The sequence below is a fragment of the Sinohyriopsis cumingii genome, chromosome 13 (assembly GCF_028554795.1).
Source record: "Sinohyriopsis cumingii isolate HCF-2022 chromosome 13, ASM2855479v2, whole genome shotgun sequence".
Lineage (NCBI taxonomy): Eukaryota > Metazoa > Mollusca > Bivalvia > Unionida > Unionidae > Sinohyriopsis > Sinohyriopsis cumingii.
In genome coordinates, this window is record NC_142973.1 from 77,426,184 (window position 1) to 77,441,643 (window position 15,460).

At 35.8% G+C, this 15,460-nt stretch overlaps 1 protein-coding gene across 9 annotated transcripts in view; it reads right to left on the reverse strand.

Moving 5' to 3' along the window:
• LOC149785854 (uncharacterized) overlaps nt 1–15,460 on the reverse strand; it is a 305,885-nt gene that overhangs the window by 227,518 nt on the left and 62,907 nt on the right. For all 9 annotated transcript variants that reach the window (XR_016425467.1, XM_089979816.1, XM_089979814.1 and 6 more), the window contains one exon: nt 5,386–5,440. Coding sequence is in view for 8 of the 9 variants with exons in the window: in XM_089979816.1 (XP_089835942.1) it covers nt 5,386–5,440 (55 nt within the window). In the remaining variant the exon portion in view is untranslated. The remainder of the gene's footprint in view (nt 1–5,385; nt 5,441–15,460) is intronic.

Consider the following 15,460-nt stretch of genomic DNA (forward strand, 5'->3'; position numbering starts at 1 on the left):
GTTTCTTATTTGTGTCACAAATGTCGGTGATTTTCCATTTCTGCTGTCAGTCTCAAACTCGGCTACACTGATTATTTTATCCTCAATTGCTACTGCATACAGTTTATTCATCATATTGAGACTACTGTGTGGCTGCATGCTCACACCGCCAGAGATACCAGTTAGTATCAATATAGCTGACAACAATACCAATTATTACACCTACAATGGTTGATCTTGTCGTGACCAACAAAGACCAACAGCTCCTGCCACAGCAAGACCACAAATAGCATCAACAATAAAACACTTGCTTTGTTATTTTATGATCAGCATGGTTCCCTTGATAATTTCATTTTACAACTTTTGTTCTGCTTCGATTATTTTGTCACATTGGTAGGATTAAAAGTCTATCATAGCTCTTCTATTAATGATACAATCGCATTGTACAATCGTATGACAGGCAGAGTTTGTCCAGTTTCATCATCATGCACAGGTGCAATACACACATGAACTTCTAACAAACTATACTGTTTTACTGGTACAACTGACATACAATTATAGAAAATATCAGCCTCTGGAATATTTACATTTCTTGTGAGAGTGTGATCTACTTATTTAGCACCCTGTTCACTAGTGAACACACCAATTACACCAGCACCTCTTGTATCTAATGATCATCTTTGTCCCAAACAAGTGCATCTTTGATGAATTTCAGTGAACCAGGTTTGTCTCTTGCAGATAACAGAGTCGTTGTTGGCTTAAAATAAATAACAGGAAAAACAACTGGGGTGGATACAATGGTGAATGCTTCATCATCATTGTAGAAACAATCCTGGAGAGGTTTTTCATCTACTGCTGCAGTTAATATCTGAGCGTTTTCACGTGAGATGATTCCATGCTGGCCTAATGTTGGTAGTAGTATATCAGGGTGTTCCAAATCACAATTTCTACTGACCCTTAATACAATTATATGACAGATCATATGAGTGTTTGGTAATGCCATTTTGATGTAGATATTCCTTGAGAAATGGAGCAAATTTTTTATCAATGTTAACATTTGCTGCCAGCTGGTCCAGCACTTCATCTATGGTAAGTTCCACAACTTCATCACCATGGTCCGATTCCATTCCCTATATAATGTATGAAAGTCTTGTTGAGAATTCTGCAGACCCATGTCAAAGTTTTGATGCAGGTCCATGTACAACCACAGACTGTGATATGTTCATGCAATATGGAGTGACTCTGCATAGCTAAGCTGAATTTCTTTAGAGGATTCCTGATGACCTTTTAACCAGAAAGAGACCTCAGCCACTTCTTTGTATTCAGATACCATTTCACTCTGTCCCCAGTCACTGTCTTGATTTGCGAGTTGAAACACCACAAAAACGTGTTTTGGTGCAATAAGGCCATGCTGAATTCTTCTTCACCAAGTAAACTTTCCCACAAGTTGGTTGTTGTGGCATGTATGACCAATGACAATGCTGAAGTGGTTTCCATCCACATAAACAATAACAAATGTGGTTCTGTACTCAGTCAAGGGGGGTTAGCATCCACAATGTTAATGTATCTGGTACAACTTTGCCAGCAGCAGCAACTGCATCACTGGAGTTTTTTTTTATAAAACAAAGTGACCGTGTTTAGCTCCAAACATCACCTTGTGAACATCTCTGCAAAACCAAGATGTGAATGAGGGGGGATTGTGCATGAAAATCTCAATTAAGCTCCACTGAGTAGTGATCAACACTGTACAAATTCAAGACTGAAATCGGGGCCCTGAGTGGCCAAGTGGTCTAAAGCGCTCAACGTTCCAGATCACTGCCATCTCACCTCTGTCTGCATGGGTTCGAGTCCAAAATCGGCTAGCGTGGGTAGGTGGGAAAGCCTGCCAGTAGCTTCTCGTGGGTCGGTGGTTCTTACCTGGGTTTTCCAGGGTTCTTCCTCCACCATTAATACTGGCCGCCATGTATAGCCTATCTTGTGCTGAAAAATGGCGTTAAACCCTAGAACAACAAGACTGAAATCGGGATTAGGAAAGGGTAAATTTTCTACAGCTGCATTTCAAGGCCATCTAATTATATCGGGCCTCTGATCTGCATGATCATCTACATAATTGACAAACATCATGGTTGGGCTGTTCTTGTGTAATCCTTGCTATATAGAGCAAGACTGAGAATTGTCATGGCCACATCTCCAGAACTTATTTAATTTCCTTTGCATTATGGAGTAAAGTGCACTGCTGAACAATGCCATGATACCGTTAATAAATTCCACTAGGATACTGCATCATAACTGGCATTGTTATCACATACCAGTTTTCCCTCCACTTCTAAAACTGACTTGCATGGAGGGAGAACCTAGATGTGTCTTGTACTTGCAATTCTATTGTTAACTGATTGGCAGTCTCTGGCAGGTATTATGTGTATTTCATTTACATTATTTGCCAGATATTTTTTGAAAGATTTATTATTGTAATGTAACAATGAATGTTGGACTTAACCCCTATCCAAAATCAAGTTTAGTTTCTACTGCCTGAATTATTTTCTTTAATTATATTATTTTATTTTACTCTGTAATCAACTATTACATAGGTAAAACATTATTTATGTGTATCAGTTTATTATCAGGATCATTATTAATAGAAGTAAATATGTTTATCTGGGTCTGGGTCTAGGTAATTAGGATTCCCAATTTACCAGTTGTACCTGACAGTGTCAAGGTTATATATTATAATTTTAGTTAACAGACTTTCAATTTTATTTTGAAAACATTAAGAACTTTCTGGAAGGTTATTTTCCATTAGGTAAAGGTATTTTTTAGAAAATTTTATTTGCAACCTGAGGTCAAGTAGAGGACTATATAATCTTGTACTGGAAAGATTATTCATTCTTGCGATAACATCTGGCAGAATCAAGTTGAATCATTGTTGTGCAGTATATTTTCTGACTATTATTGCGAGTCTACAAAATACTTGGCACATCAATACTTTACAAGCCACCAAAGACACATCAACACTTCCACATTGGACTTAGCTTGGATTTCAACTAAAGTTAATTCAGAACTTTAAATTATTAAGATTTGTGTCTGTAATTCTAGGATTATTTTGGGATTTTTTGCAACACCATAAGTTCTTATTTTATTTTCACTTTTGTATTCTAGGGAAAAAAATTATTTGTTGAATTTTACAAAGCTTGTTGCTCTCCACTCTTTTCTTTAACTTATTTTGAGGGCATAGACTCGTAACAATGGATATGAGTCATACTCCATTCAGACAGTGGGCAAGTTCTTGTTTCCTTTGAGGGTGTACTCTTTCATATATGATATTCTGCAGATTCATTTTAGTTCTGTTTGCTCAACAATCTACCCGAGTTTGTTTTGTTCCATTTCTAAGGTCACTCCCAGATTCACCAACTTGTCAATGTGTTCTAGATTTGCTTGGTGAATTCATGCATCTTTTGTGCTGTATGATGCAATGATCTCAATTTGTCTGTCACATTTTTGATATTCAATTCTTTTGGAAGATTTATGGCACTGTTTGAAATTTATATAAATTCCTTCAGTATACTTTGTGAATAAAGTTTTGTCACAACTCAAATCAACTATATATTTTCTTTCTGCTAGCAAAAATAATTGATGTACATATACCATATTATAATAATCTGCAATGAAAATCAATAGACAGCAGAGATAGCATAATTGCATACTTTCATTTTCCTGGCTGACAGTATGTGTATACTGATTGCTACCACAGACTTGCCTGTTTGAGTAAATCACTATCTGCAGGACTTTGTGTCATTTTGCAATCACTGCAGAGAATTCTAGAACATTCTATATAATGGGCAGTTGGGTTTATGAGCATGGATGAGAGTTGCATTCTGGAATGCACAGCAAAATGACAGTTTTTGTATTACATGTATTTTAAAAACACCAATTCACTATTTTATTCAAGCTAATAAACTTTGTACATAGGTATAATCTTCAAAAGTGCTTTCATTCAACCACGTCATGAAAAAAGTCTTTAGTCCTCCCAATCAATGCCTTGCAAATGAAATGGAATCTTTGTTTAGCTGTTCATAATGATGCTACAGTATCTATATGAAACATTTGTCTGGATCAATGGGCTTTTACTGTATGTGTACAAGCAGACATGAGTAATGTTTGAGACTTTAATAATAACAGGACTCATACAGGTTTATGTGAAAAAAATTAAATGACAATTCAAGGACAGAAACCAGATTCTCAAGGAGTAAGAAAGAATCAAGAAATAAGTTAGAATGCCTCTAAAATATGTTAAGAATAAGATGAAATAAATACTGCAAAGCAAGCTGCGTTTGCCATTAGCAATTCCGTGGAAATACAAATAAAAAAATATACAAGTATTGCAATCCAAACTGATATGGTTTATAACCAACACTGAAACACATATAAAAGCAAAACAAACATAAAACAAAGGAAGAGCAGATATATGTGCTATACCAAAGGTGGCAAAATATGCAGACTTCAGTTCTCCACATGCATACTGCTCAGCAATGGCACTGTCAGGAAACATAATCTTAAAAATTTCTGAAATGTCTTCAAAGGAATGAAAACTGAAATGGCTTGTGATAAGTTTCTGAGTCCAAAAAATTTCTGCCTTAAGAACATCTGATGCATTTGTTCGAACATACTCAGATTGGTCAAATTCAGGCCAATGTGAGTTGGGGGTCCACATTTTGGAACAGCATCAGTACCAAGCCTTCCCATAATGGATTCTGGATGTGTCCAATAGTCTCTAATTGCAACAGCATGACAATTTGATTTTATTAACGCCAAATGATTACTTCCATTTGCACGGCTGGTCAGTGCAGACTCTCCCACTGCCAAACTATCAATGGCCTTTTTACATGGAAAGCAGTATGCTTTGTTAATCCTTTTTTCAGTTTTTGAAAGCCAATCTCAATATTCCTTCCATTCAAGCCATGTTTCATTGAAGCAACAAAAGCCCTGTTTATAGTGACGCTCATGATTTATCAATCACTTTGTCTTACTTGTTGACCTTCTCTAAACAGCTATGTAAATGGTCAGAGGGTACACCCCTCATGAAGTAAATAACAAGGTACTCCCTGAATGCACGTTCCACAGGATGTTGGATAAACGAAGCTACTTGCATACAATTAGTAGGTGACACATTCACTCAATGTCCACTACAAACTTTAAAAGCCAATAACAACAATACAACAATACAAATACATAAACATATGGATCAGATATTTTACTTTGTTCCCATTTTCCCAAAATTCAAGTATATTCAAGGACACAGTTCACATCTGGTCAAAATGCAAGAATATTCAAGGATATGAAAAGTGATTTCAAAATCCAAGGATATTCAAGGTGCATACAAACCCTGTAATAATGGCAAGATTCACTCACCTGCTTTGTAACCCGAGGTGAAGTTCTTTTCATTCGAGATATTTCATCCAGGACCCTGAAAATATTGGGTAATGAGTTTTAACTGACTGTACATGAATCAAGTAAGCATTGTCCACTAAAGTTGATTATCTCTGGCTCCAGAAACATTTTTATTTTATCTCCTGCTTAAATTGCAGAAAAAAAAGACCAAAATATAGGCGACAATGAAAAAGAATGAAGAAAAATACAGAATGAGCTGATGGCTACTGAAGTAAAAATTATGAATTTGGACACCAATTGTGAGCAACAACAGAAACTGCACTATGATCTGTGTGCATTAGCAAGTTCTCTGATCCAGTGGTATGACATACATATCAGAGGCAGGTAATTCCTGTGCTAAAGTTTGTGTGGGTTGTACTTTTAAACATAAATGATGCTATATTGATTTATAGCAACAATGAATATGGAAAACAAAAAAATAAGTTCAAACAAAAACTTCAATATCTGACTTTGAAACCCTTAAAAGAACTACCTATCATGATTCTAACTCGATTCAGCTTGTGTGAAAAACATATATCAATGAAATTTCATGGTATGGACACTTACACAAAAAAAAGTACTATGAACATCACATTATATGCCTACCACCTATGTTTAACAGCTTCATATGTTGGCACAATGATATTACTGTTGACTAGAAATTACTGACCAATGGGTCTGAATGACTATGACCCTGAACTAAACTTAATGTGCAAACTCCATTATATTCTTAACATTCTTTACAATGACCAATACCTCTAACTTTCCAACCCCAAATCAACAAGTTTTTTATAATCTATCTGTAAGCCATCCAAAGAAACACACAACAAAATTTTGGTCAAGAAATGTCTTCATGAACAAAACTAATTCTGCAAACTCCTTTATTCTTTGAGTTGCAATGGCCCTGACCTTTGACTGTTTGACTCCAAAATCAGCAGACCTTTTGATAACTTATGTGGAAGCCCCAACAAACTCTGGTCTGGGTATGTTGTCTAGAACTAAAACTATGATGCAAAAATATATTTTTCTTCCTTCAGTTACATTAACACCAAAATCAATAAGCTTCTTAATTTATCGAACTTGTTAAGTCATCCACAAACTCTTGTGAAGGTGCATAGTTGATAAACATAATTTTTTTGTGCATAAACTATTTCTCCTCTTGTAGGCAGTGACTTTGACCTTTTACCTTTCAACACAGATATAAATAGACTTCTGCCTTACCAATCACAAGTAATCCACTTTTTTGTAAATTGTTTTCTCTAAAAGTATTTACCCAATGACATTAACATTAGGAAATTACTCTCTGCTACCTTCAAATCCAGCCCTCCCTGAAAGACCAAAACCATCTTTCGGTTAATATAGCTTATCGAATAAGGGAAGTAGCTCTTATACATTAATTCCCCTTGTTCCAGCTAGGTGGCCACCCATATCCCAGATGATTACTAGCCCATTTTATCCTGAATACGACTACGGTCAGAATACCTCATTCTATCCTGAATATGCCTGTGGTCGTAGTATCCATTTTATCCTGAATATGACTACAGTCGTACTCTACAAAGTATGTGTGTAGTGTCTCTAGAAACATGTCTTATACATCACAAATATTTGTGTACTTCTTCACCAACACAGGAAATGGTTAAAGCATGTATACGGAGTAAAAATTTAAAAAAAAACATGGTTGGAAAAGAAATTGTTGGCTTGAAAATCTATCAATAAAATGATCGACGACAACTCAGATGTAAACATGGATGTTGAAAGCGAGGGTAGAGACAATGAAGGTGATGATTTGGATGATTCTGATGATAATATTGACTTGAATGATGGGTTAGAATTGAATCAAGTTGATGAAAGTGATGATGCATGGCTTCATGCACTTTCTGACAGTGATTCGGAGAATGAAGCTGACTTGGGGGGCAAACAAGAGGATTGGGTCCAGGATGATTTTTCATCTCGGTTACAGCCATGATTTAAATTGAAAGAAGGGGCAACTGTTCAACACCCAGAAGAAGCCAATGCACAATATTACTTTGAGTTACTTTGGGATGATTTAATCTGGAAAAAACTTGTTCATGAAACAAACCATTATGCTGAACAGGAGTGTAGAAAAAAATCCCCCCAACCAAAGTCACCAAGATGGATGCCAGTTGATGTTCCAATAATGAAGGCCTTTATAGGCTTATGTTTTGCCATGGGAATAATTCATCTTCCATCAAGACATAATTATTGGTGATAAAATAGGTATATATTTGTCACATCCTTCAATAAAATCATGTCTCGTGACAGATTTGATCTGATCTGGAGGTACTTGCATCTCCATGACAAGCTGCAGAGCCACAGCCTGAGGGAAGACCAGATAAATTAAAGAAAATTAGATGGTACCTGGAATATTTAGAACTGAGATTTTCATCAAATTTCATACCCTAAACAGATGCAACTACTGATGAAAACATGATAAAATTCAAAGGAAGACTCTCTTTTAGACAGCATCTCCCAGCAAAGCCAACAAAATGGGGGATGAAACTGGAATATGGCCGACAGCTCAACTGGATACATTCACAGATTCCAGGTATACACAGGCAAAGATGATGGGCAAGAAAAGGGTCTGGCTTACAGAGTGGTAATGGATCTGTGCTCACACATGTTTGGAAAAAATCTGAGTCTATTTTTACACAAGCACAGATTTATTCAGAGACTTGCCGACTAGAAGGGTGATGGCCCATGGAATGGTCCATAAGAACAGGAAGGGGTTGCCAAAAGAGTTGCTGCCAAAACAGCTGAAACTGAAGAAACATGAATACAAAGTCGCACAGAAGGATGAACTTACATTTTGTGTTTTGCAAGATACAAAAGCTGTTTGTGTCAAATTTTCATGACCCATCATCATGTGACTTTGTAAAACAGATGTTCTGGTATGGCTGTTCAGCAACAGGTTGAATTGAAGTTCCCAAAATGCTATTGGATTACCAGCAAAACATGAAGGGAGTAGATCTCTGTGACCAGATGGTTGGGTACTATCTTCTTCATCACCGGTTAAATAAATGGTGACGTCAAATTTTCTTTTACATAATGGAAGCTTCAGCATGCAATGTGTATGTGATTGCACTGGACACAAATCCAGAGAAAGTCAAAAGTACATGTATGTGGCCAACATTTCAGAGCTATCTGGACACTAGAGCTGGAAAGGCTACAACACTTATTCCAGAGCCTACCAGAGGAACAGTGCAACATACCATTGAAAAAATGTTTGACAGAGAAAAAAAACCTGTCATGAATGTTCACTGGCTGCTCAACTTGGAGAAAGGGGTGAAAAAATTTGGTTGCAGGGAATGCATTGTCCCTGTTCATACCGAATGCCTGGGAAAACACATTACTATGTGTATAAATGCTTAAAAGCTGATGTTTAGACAACAAATGATGCAGAATTGGCAGTTTTAAAAATGAAGTACGTTCTTGCTAATGATAATATTGACTTAAATGATTGGTAAGAATTGAATCAAGGTAATGAAAGAGATGATGCATGGCTTCATGCATTTTTCAATAGTGATTCAGAGAATGAAGCTGACTTTGAGGGCTTTCAAGAGGATTGGGTCCGGGATGATTTATCACCTCGGCAATGTGATGTGGACAATTTTATTCACCGTTAAAGTAATATTGTTATTACTGACATAGTGATGATGTGGACTTCAAAATTTGGACAAAAATTGTACTGATTAATTATCTTTTTCTATCTGAAAGATTTCTAGGATTTATTTGTGACAAGTTTTCATGAGAAACTGCATGCTGAAGTACATTTTCTAGAATGTAAAGTAAACAAATTGTTCCAGGTGTTTTGTTGTCCAATTTTAGTGAAATTATTATAACTTTTGAACTTCAAATTTTGACCAAAATACTAGAAACAGAAATATCTTTATTTTATTCACATAATTAAAGGAGCATTTCATTCATCTTCATGAACAAAAAATTCACTTGAATCATCACAAACATCATGGTAAGTTTTTTAATGGATTTTTTCTTCTTACAAGTCATATTTCAAATTACAGTTGTGAGCATGTAGATTGATAAATGATAACAAAACATACATCACTCTGCTGCTAATTTTATTACCTTTTCAGAGATGTATAGTTTTATAAACTTTAAAAAAGAAATAACAATGTTACAATATTTTTAGTAAACATGGTGTTGCTGTTGCTGTAGGGTTTAATGCCATTTTTCAGCACACGATAGGCTATACATGGCCGCCAGTATTAATGGTGGAGGAAGAAGCCGGGAAAACCACGGAAAGAACAACCGACCCACGAGAAGCTACTGGCAAGCCTTCTTACATACCCACATTTGCCGATTACGAGAATCAAACACACGCAGATGGAGGTGAGATGGCAGTGATCCATAAAGGAGAGCACTTTAGACCACTCAGCCACTCAGGGCCCCAGTAAACACGGTGAAGGTCATCACAATTTCTGCTGCTGCTGTATGATGCTCCGTTTTACAACAATGTATTTAGAATTGCTTCTCAGGAATCAGGCTAAAAGTTGAAATTGGTAAACATGATAAAGTGGATGACTGAAACCTATAACAGGGTTCTCATACTTGCAGGGAATGGAGGGAGGGTAATGTGAAAAATATAGAGAATGAAACAATTTTTTTTTTCCTTTTCTATCAAATACATCACCTGAACACATTAAAAGTAATGCTTGAGCATTCAACCTCACCCATGTTACCCTGTAGGAGCATGACAAGAATTCTGCTGAAAAGATTAATGTCCAGTGTGAAGTTAGCAAAACTAAAGATTATGCTTTTTATACACATGCAAAGGTGATCCCTGTGGTGTCCAGCACCTGGTTATTGAATACATGCAAATGATTCTCAGCGCAACACAATACAATTACACCTTTGAAAAATCAAATGTTACCAATTAGTATTACATGGACAATAATGACCTGTCAAAAAAATGCATAAAAATGAATAAATCTCACCAGGAAAAACAAATGTTATATACACCAGATTTTCTATACCAATCAAAATAAACATCCTCTGATCAAAACTGAATATAAATTGCAAGGGATTCTTCAGAGACATCATCCAAAGCTGCAAGCAAAACTTTCGACCCGTAAATATCCAAGGCATTGATGGCCACCTAGCATAAACATGAGGAGTTAATCTAAAGGTCAAACTTTTGACCCCAAAATGTATAGGGTTCTTCCTTACCCCAAGTGCAAGTCATTCATTGGTAGCTGTAAATGGTAGAGAATTAGAGTTATTGTACAGAAACCAATTTTCTTCTTTCAGTCACGATGACACTGACCTTTGAACATGAACTCATCAAGGTTCTTCTTTTCACCAAAGTGAAACCCAACCACAAAGTTTGGTCTCTGTAGATGTAGGACTAGAGTTGTTGAGTAAAAATTGTTTAACTTCTGTCAGAGTGACAATAATCTTTTGTTGTTGTTGTTATTGTGGGGTTTAACACCATTTTTCAGCACTCAATAGGCTACTCATGGCAGCCAGTATTAATAGTGGAGGAAGAACCCGGGAAAACCCAGGGAAGAACCACTGACCCATGAGAAGCTACTGGCAAGCTTTCTCAAATACCCACATTGGCCAATTCCTAGACTCGAACCCACGCAGACAAGGTGAGATGGCAGTGATCCGTAACAAAAAGCACTTCAGACCACTCGGCCACTCGGGGCCCCCCTTTGGCCTTTTGAATAAAAGAAATAAAACATATATATTTCCAGTTTCAAGTTGATAAATCCCTAATCTATGGGATACAAAATGTGATGTATAAGCCTACCTTTTTGTAAACAATATATTACATACCTAATTTTTGTCTAAGACTGTACATTATACAGCAAAACTTATCTTCAAAAACCACCCCTTCTGCCAAAAAATAACGGTCTCTCAAGACAGGTCACAAAATTATATAAACAATAAATCTGTTCAAGGAGAACCTGGTCTGTCAAGACAGGTACTCTTATTGTGTCCAAGGCTTTAAAGTTTTGAAGTGAGCAACATTTGGTCATATCTTAACATCTGAAGTTCAATCAGTCTTTCAGTTGTGTTATGTTTTGATTTGAAATGATTTATTCTAATTATTCTTTGGAATTTCAAATGGACCACTCTGCTGGCCTAGTGGTTAGAGAATCTGCCTCAAATGCAGGAGGTCATGGGTTCAATCCCCAGCCGAGTCATACCAAAGACTTTTTAAAATGGTACTAACAGCTGCCTTGTTAGGTGCTTAGCATTAAGAGGTTAATGTTAGGACTAGTCAGTCTGGTGTCAGGATAATGTGACTGGGTGGGACATCATGCTACATGTCTGCAGCATGATGCCCCAAGACTATATATCACTATAAACTGCCACACTGCTGACACTGTAATGATATGACTGAATCTTTTTTTAACATTAAACCCTAGCGATGAGTTAACATGGCAGGAGGTAGTAGGCTACTGCCAAGCTCTGTAGCGTCAAGGTCATGTATGATACTCTCAAGTGGTTGGTATTATAGAAAGGTAGACAGATGTCGAACTACAATGATACCAAATAATCTGGAATTTCTAATTGCATGAGAAAATACAGAGGGAAAAACCTCAATTTCTGAAATTGATTTTTTTTCTATCCAAAACCGGCTCATGGTCCAGATTTTAGACTTTTTGGTCTCATATCTAAGGCAAACCAGTATGAACTGCTAACATACAGATGAACCTTTGCAAAAAGTAGGATAAGATGGGCATTTGGAATAAAGAGTGGTCTCAATACAAAAATAATGGGTCTGTTTAGCAAAAAAACAATATATATAAAAAATCAAACATTTACCCTTCCGCTCATGCGCGAGCCAAATAGCCAATGAAAAATGATCTCTCTAACACAACTAAGCAGTATGTTATTGAAAGATCACCTGGGATTTTGGTGTTTTCAGATACATTTCGAAATAGCTTTCAAAATGTGTTTCCTATTCAAATTTCTGGCGAAAACGACAAAAAACTCCATGGGTTAATGTGTTAAAGCTGTGTTAAAAATCCAAATCGTGCACACACACACACTGGAATTACAAAGTACTCATTAATACTTTCAGACTAAATCACTATTTTGGGATTATTGTGAATTCATTTAGAGACATTTCACATTATATCACTGTGATACATCAAGACTGTTTACACATCAACATTATCCCAGCCAGGCTATTGATGCATCAGCACATTCAAGATAGGAATTCATTCAGAACACAACTGGAATTCTTTCCAAGCACTCTGTACTTGTGTCAGAACATTTACGACTCTTTGGGATTTAATTCACAATACTTAAGTTCCTTTTAAAATGTTTTACTTTTTCTAGGGAAATAAATTATTTGTTGAATTTTACTAAACATGTTGGTTTTTTGCTCTTTTCTGTTACTGAAATGGAAAATGCAACATCCACAATTTTTTAAAACTTATTCACATCCCCCATGTCCACCTCACACCTGCTCACCCCATAAGTACCTCTTTCTACATTGGGTCAAGCAATATAAAAGATTGTGCATATTTAGACACAACCCCATCCAAAGTCTCAAGCATTGATTGTACAAGGAGTTTTACTATTCCATGCAAATATGGACACAACCCCATCCAAAGTTTCTATCATTAATTGTACAAGGAGTTTCACTTCACTATGCATATACAGACACAACACCATCCAAACTCTCAATCATTAACTGTACAAGGAGTATACTACACTAAGCATAAACAAACACAACCCCATCCAAGTCTCTATCATTAATTGTACAAGGAGTTTCACTACACTATGCATATACAAACACAACCCCATCCAAGTCTCTATCGTTAATTGTACAAGAGGTGTTTCACTACACTATGTATATACAGACAAAACACCATCCAAAGTCTCAATCATTAATTGTACAAGGAGTTAAAATACAGTATGCATATACAGACACAACACCATCCAAAGTCTCAATCATTAATTGTACAAGGAGTTAAACTACACTATGCATATACAGACACAACACCATCCAAAGTCTCAATCATTAATTGTACAAGGAGTTAAACTACACTATGCATATACAGACACAACACCATCCAAAGTCTCAATCATTAATTGTACAAGGAGTTAAACTACACTATGCACATACAGACACAACACCATTAAAAGTCTCAAACATTAATTGTACAAGGAGTTTCACTACACTATGCATATACAGACACAATCCCATCCAAAATCTCAATCATTAATTGTACTATATGCATACAAACACAATAAAATAATCTGCATACTTTTGTTTAAACCCACACAAAACTGCATCAATGAAAATGGCATCTCACCTCAGCCTGAAAATATCTTAACGCTGATGTCAATATCATCACCACCAGAAAAATTATAGTCAAATCCAAACATTTTGCTACTGCAGGTGAGAAAAAAAATATGGTCATAATCACCATTAATTAAAGGAGGGGGGTATTAGCAACATGAATTTCAAAATACCTGTTGTGGCAGCAATTTGGATATACAATACTGGCATTTCACTTTGGACCAACTAGGTCTCATAAGAAGTCTACTGTCAAAAACCCCATGTTGATATAGCCATCCATTTGGGAATAGAGATAACAATATTGAGGGTTAGTCATTTTCATTTAAGACCAACCAGATACTATAAATAAGATTTTTAAGATTGTTACATAAATTAGATTGAATTTATATTTGATTTAAGTTGTGTCTGATTTGATTTGATTGTTTGTGGGTTTTGGAGTCTTTTTATTTTATTTACATGTCCATGTAATGAAATTTTGTTTACTATTAATTTGATATTTTCCAGAAAATTCAGTTTGATCTGAGTTTTCCTTAGATACCTAATAATAGAAACACTGTTTCTATTTTTGACATAGTTCCTGGCCTTGATTGAGGGTCAAGTAAACAATTTTTTCTAGGAGTAAAATGATTGGTTCTTATCAAGGACATACAGAACTATTTGACTTTTACATGTAAACATAATCACATTATTATCTATTTTGCAATTAGGCATTTCTGAAACTGCAAAATACTTAGTATTAATAGTAATGTTTAGAGAGAGAGATCTCTCAGAGTCCAGGGCTTTTAAACACTTGATGTCAAGTTGTTTTCTTCTGCTGTGACCAGTACTGAATGATTGAAATTTTAGAGTTTTTGAGCTATATGTTAATTCTTCTTCTGATTACTTGGACTCTAAAAGATTAATTCGTTTTCTCTGGAAATAATATTGTATTCATACTGAATTCTTGAACAAGGACTTTTCTTGAAAATTTTATTTGGATTTCCAAGGCAAGAGGATTAATTATTATATTTCTACAAGGAACTGTAGACATCAACACAGTACAGGCTACACCATACATAGTCACCTTCCATCATGGATTCTTTGTCGGGACTTGAACTTGGAATCATTAGAACATTTTAATATTAGGACTTCAAAAACTTCATTCGTGGATTATTCTTGTATTATTTTTGGATTTGATTCTGGCAGCCGTAAATTCTCACATTTTTTCATTTTTACAGTATTTTTCCAGGGAAATAAATTATTTGTTATACTTTTCAAAGCTTGTTGTTTTCACTCTTTCTTGTGTAACTGTTTATTCGAGCCTAAACACGTAACAAAGGAAGATGACGATGTGTTGGGCATCAGATCAGGATCATTTCAACTCAGAATTACAGAAATATTATAAGAAGACTTTTAAGAAAAATCCATTGCTATGACCATTTATGGAAAAGTGATGATAATGTGGTTGCCTTACTGGACATCAGATCAGCACAATTTTCATTTAGGACAAATTAGACAGAATTTTGTTAGGGAAAACCCCATGCTGATATGACCATCCATTTGGAAGAAGTAGTGGAAAAACCAAGATTTTCAAGATGGATGATGTGGTAGCCATTTTGGAGTCCAGATTGGCAACATATTCATTCAGGTGCAACTAGGCACCATTAAGAAACCTTTCAGTGAAAAAAACCTCAGGAGAAGCAGTGATAACTAATTTTTCAAAATGACCACTGTGTGGTGGCCATAATGGAGGTCAGATTAGCACCATGTTCATTC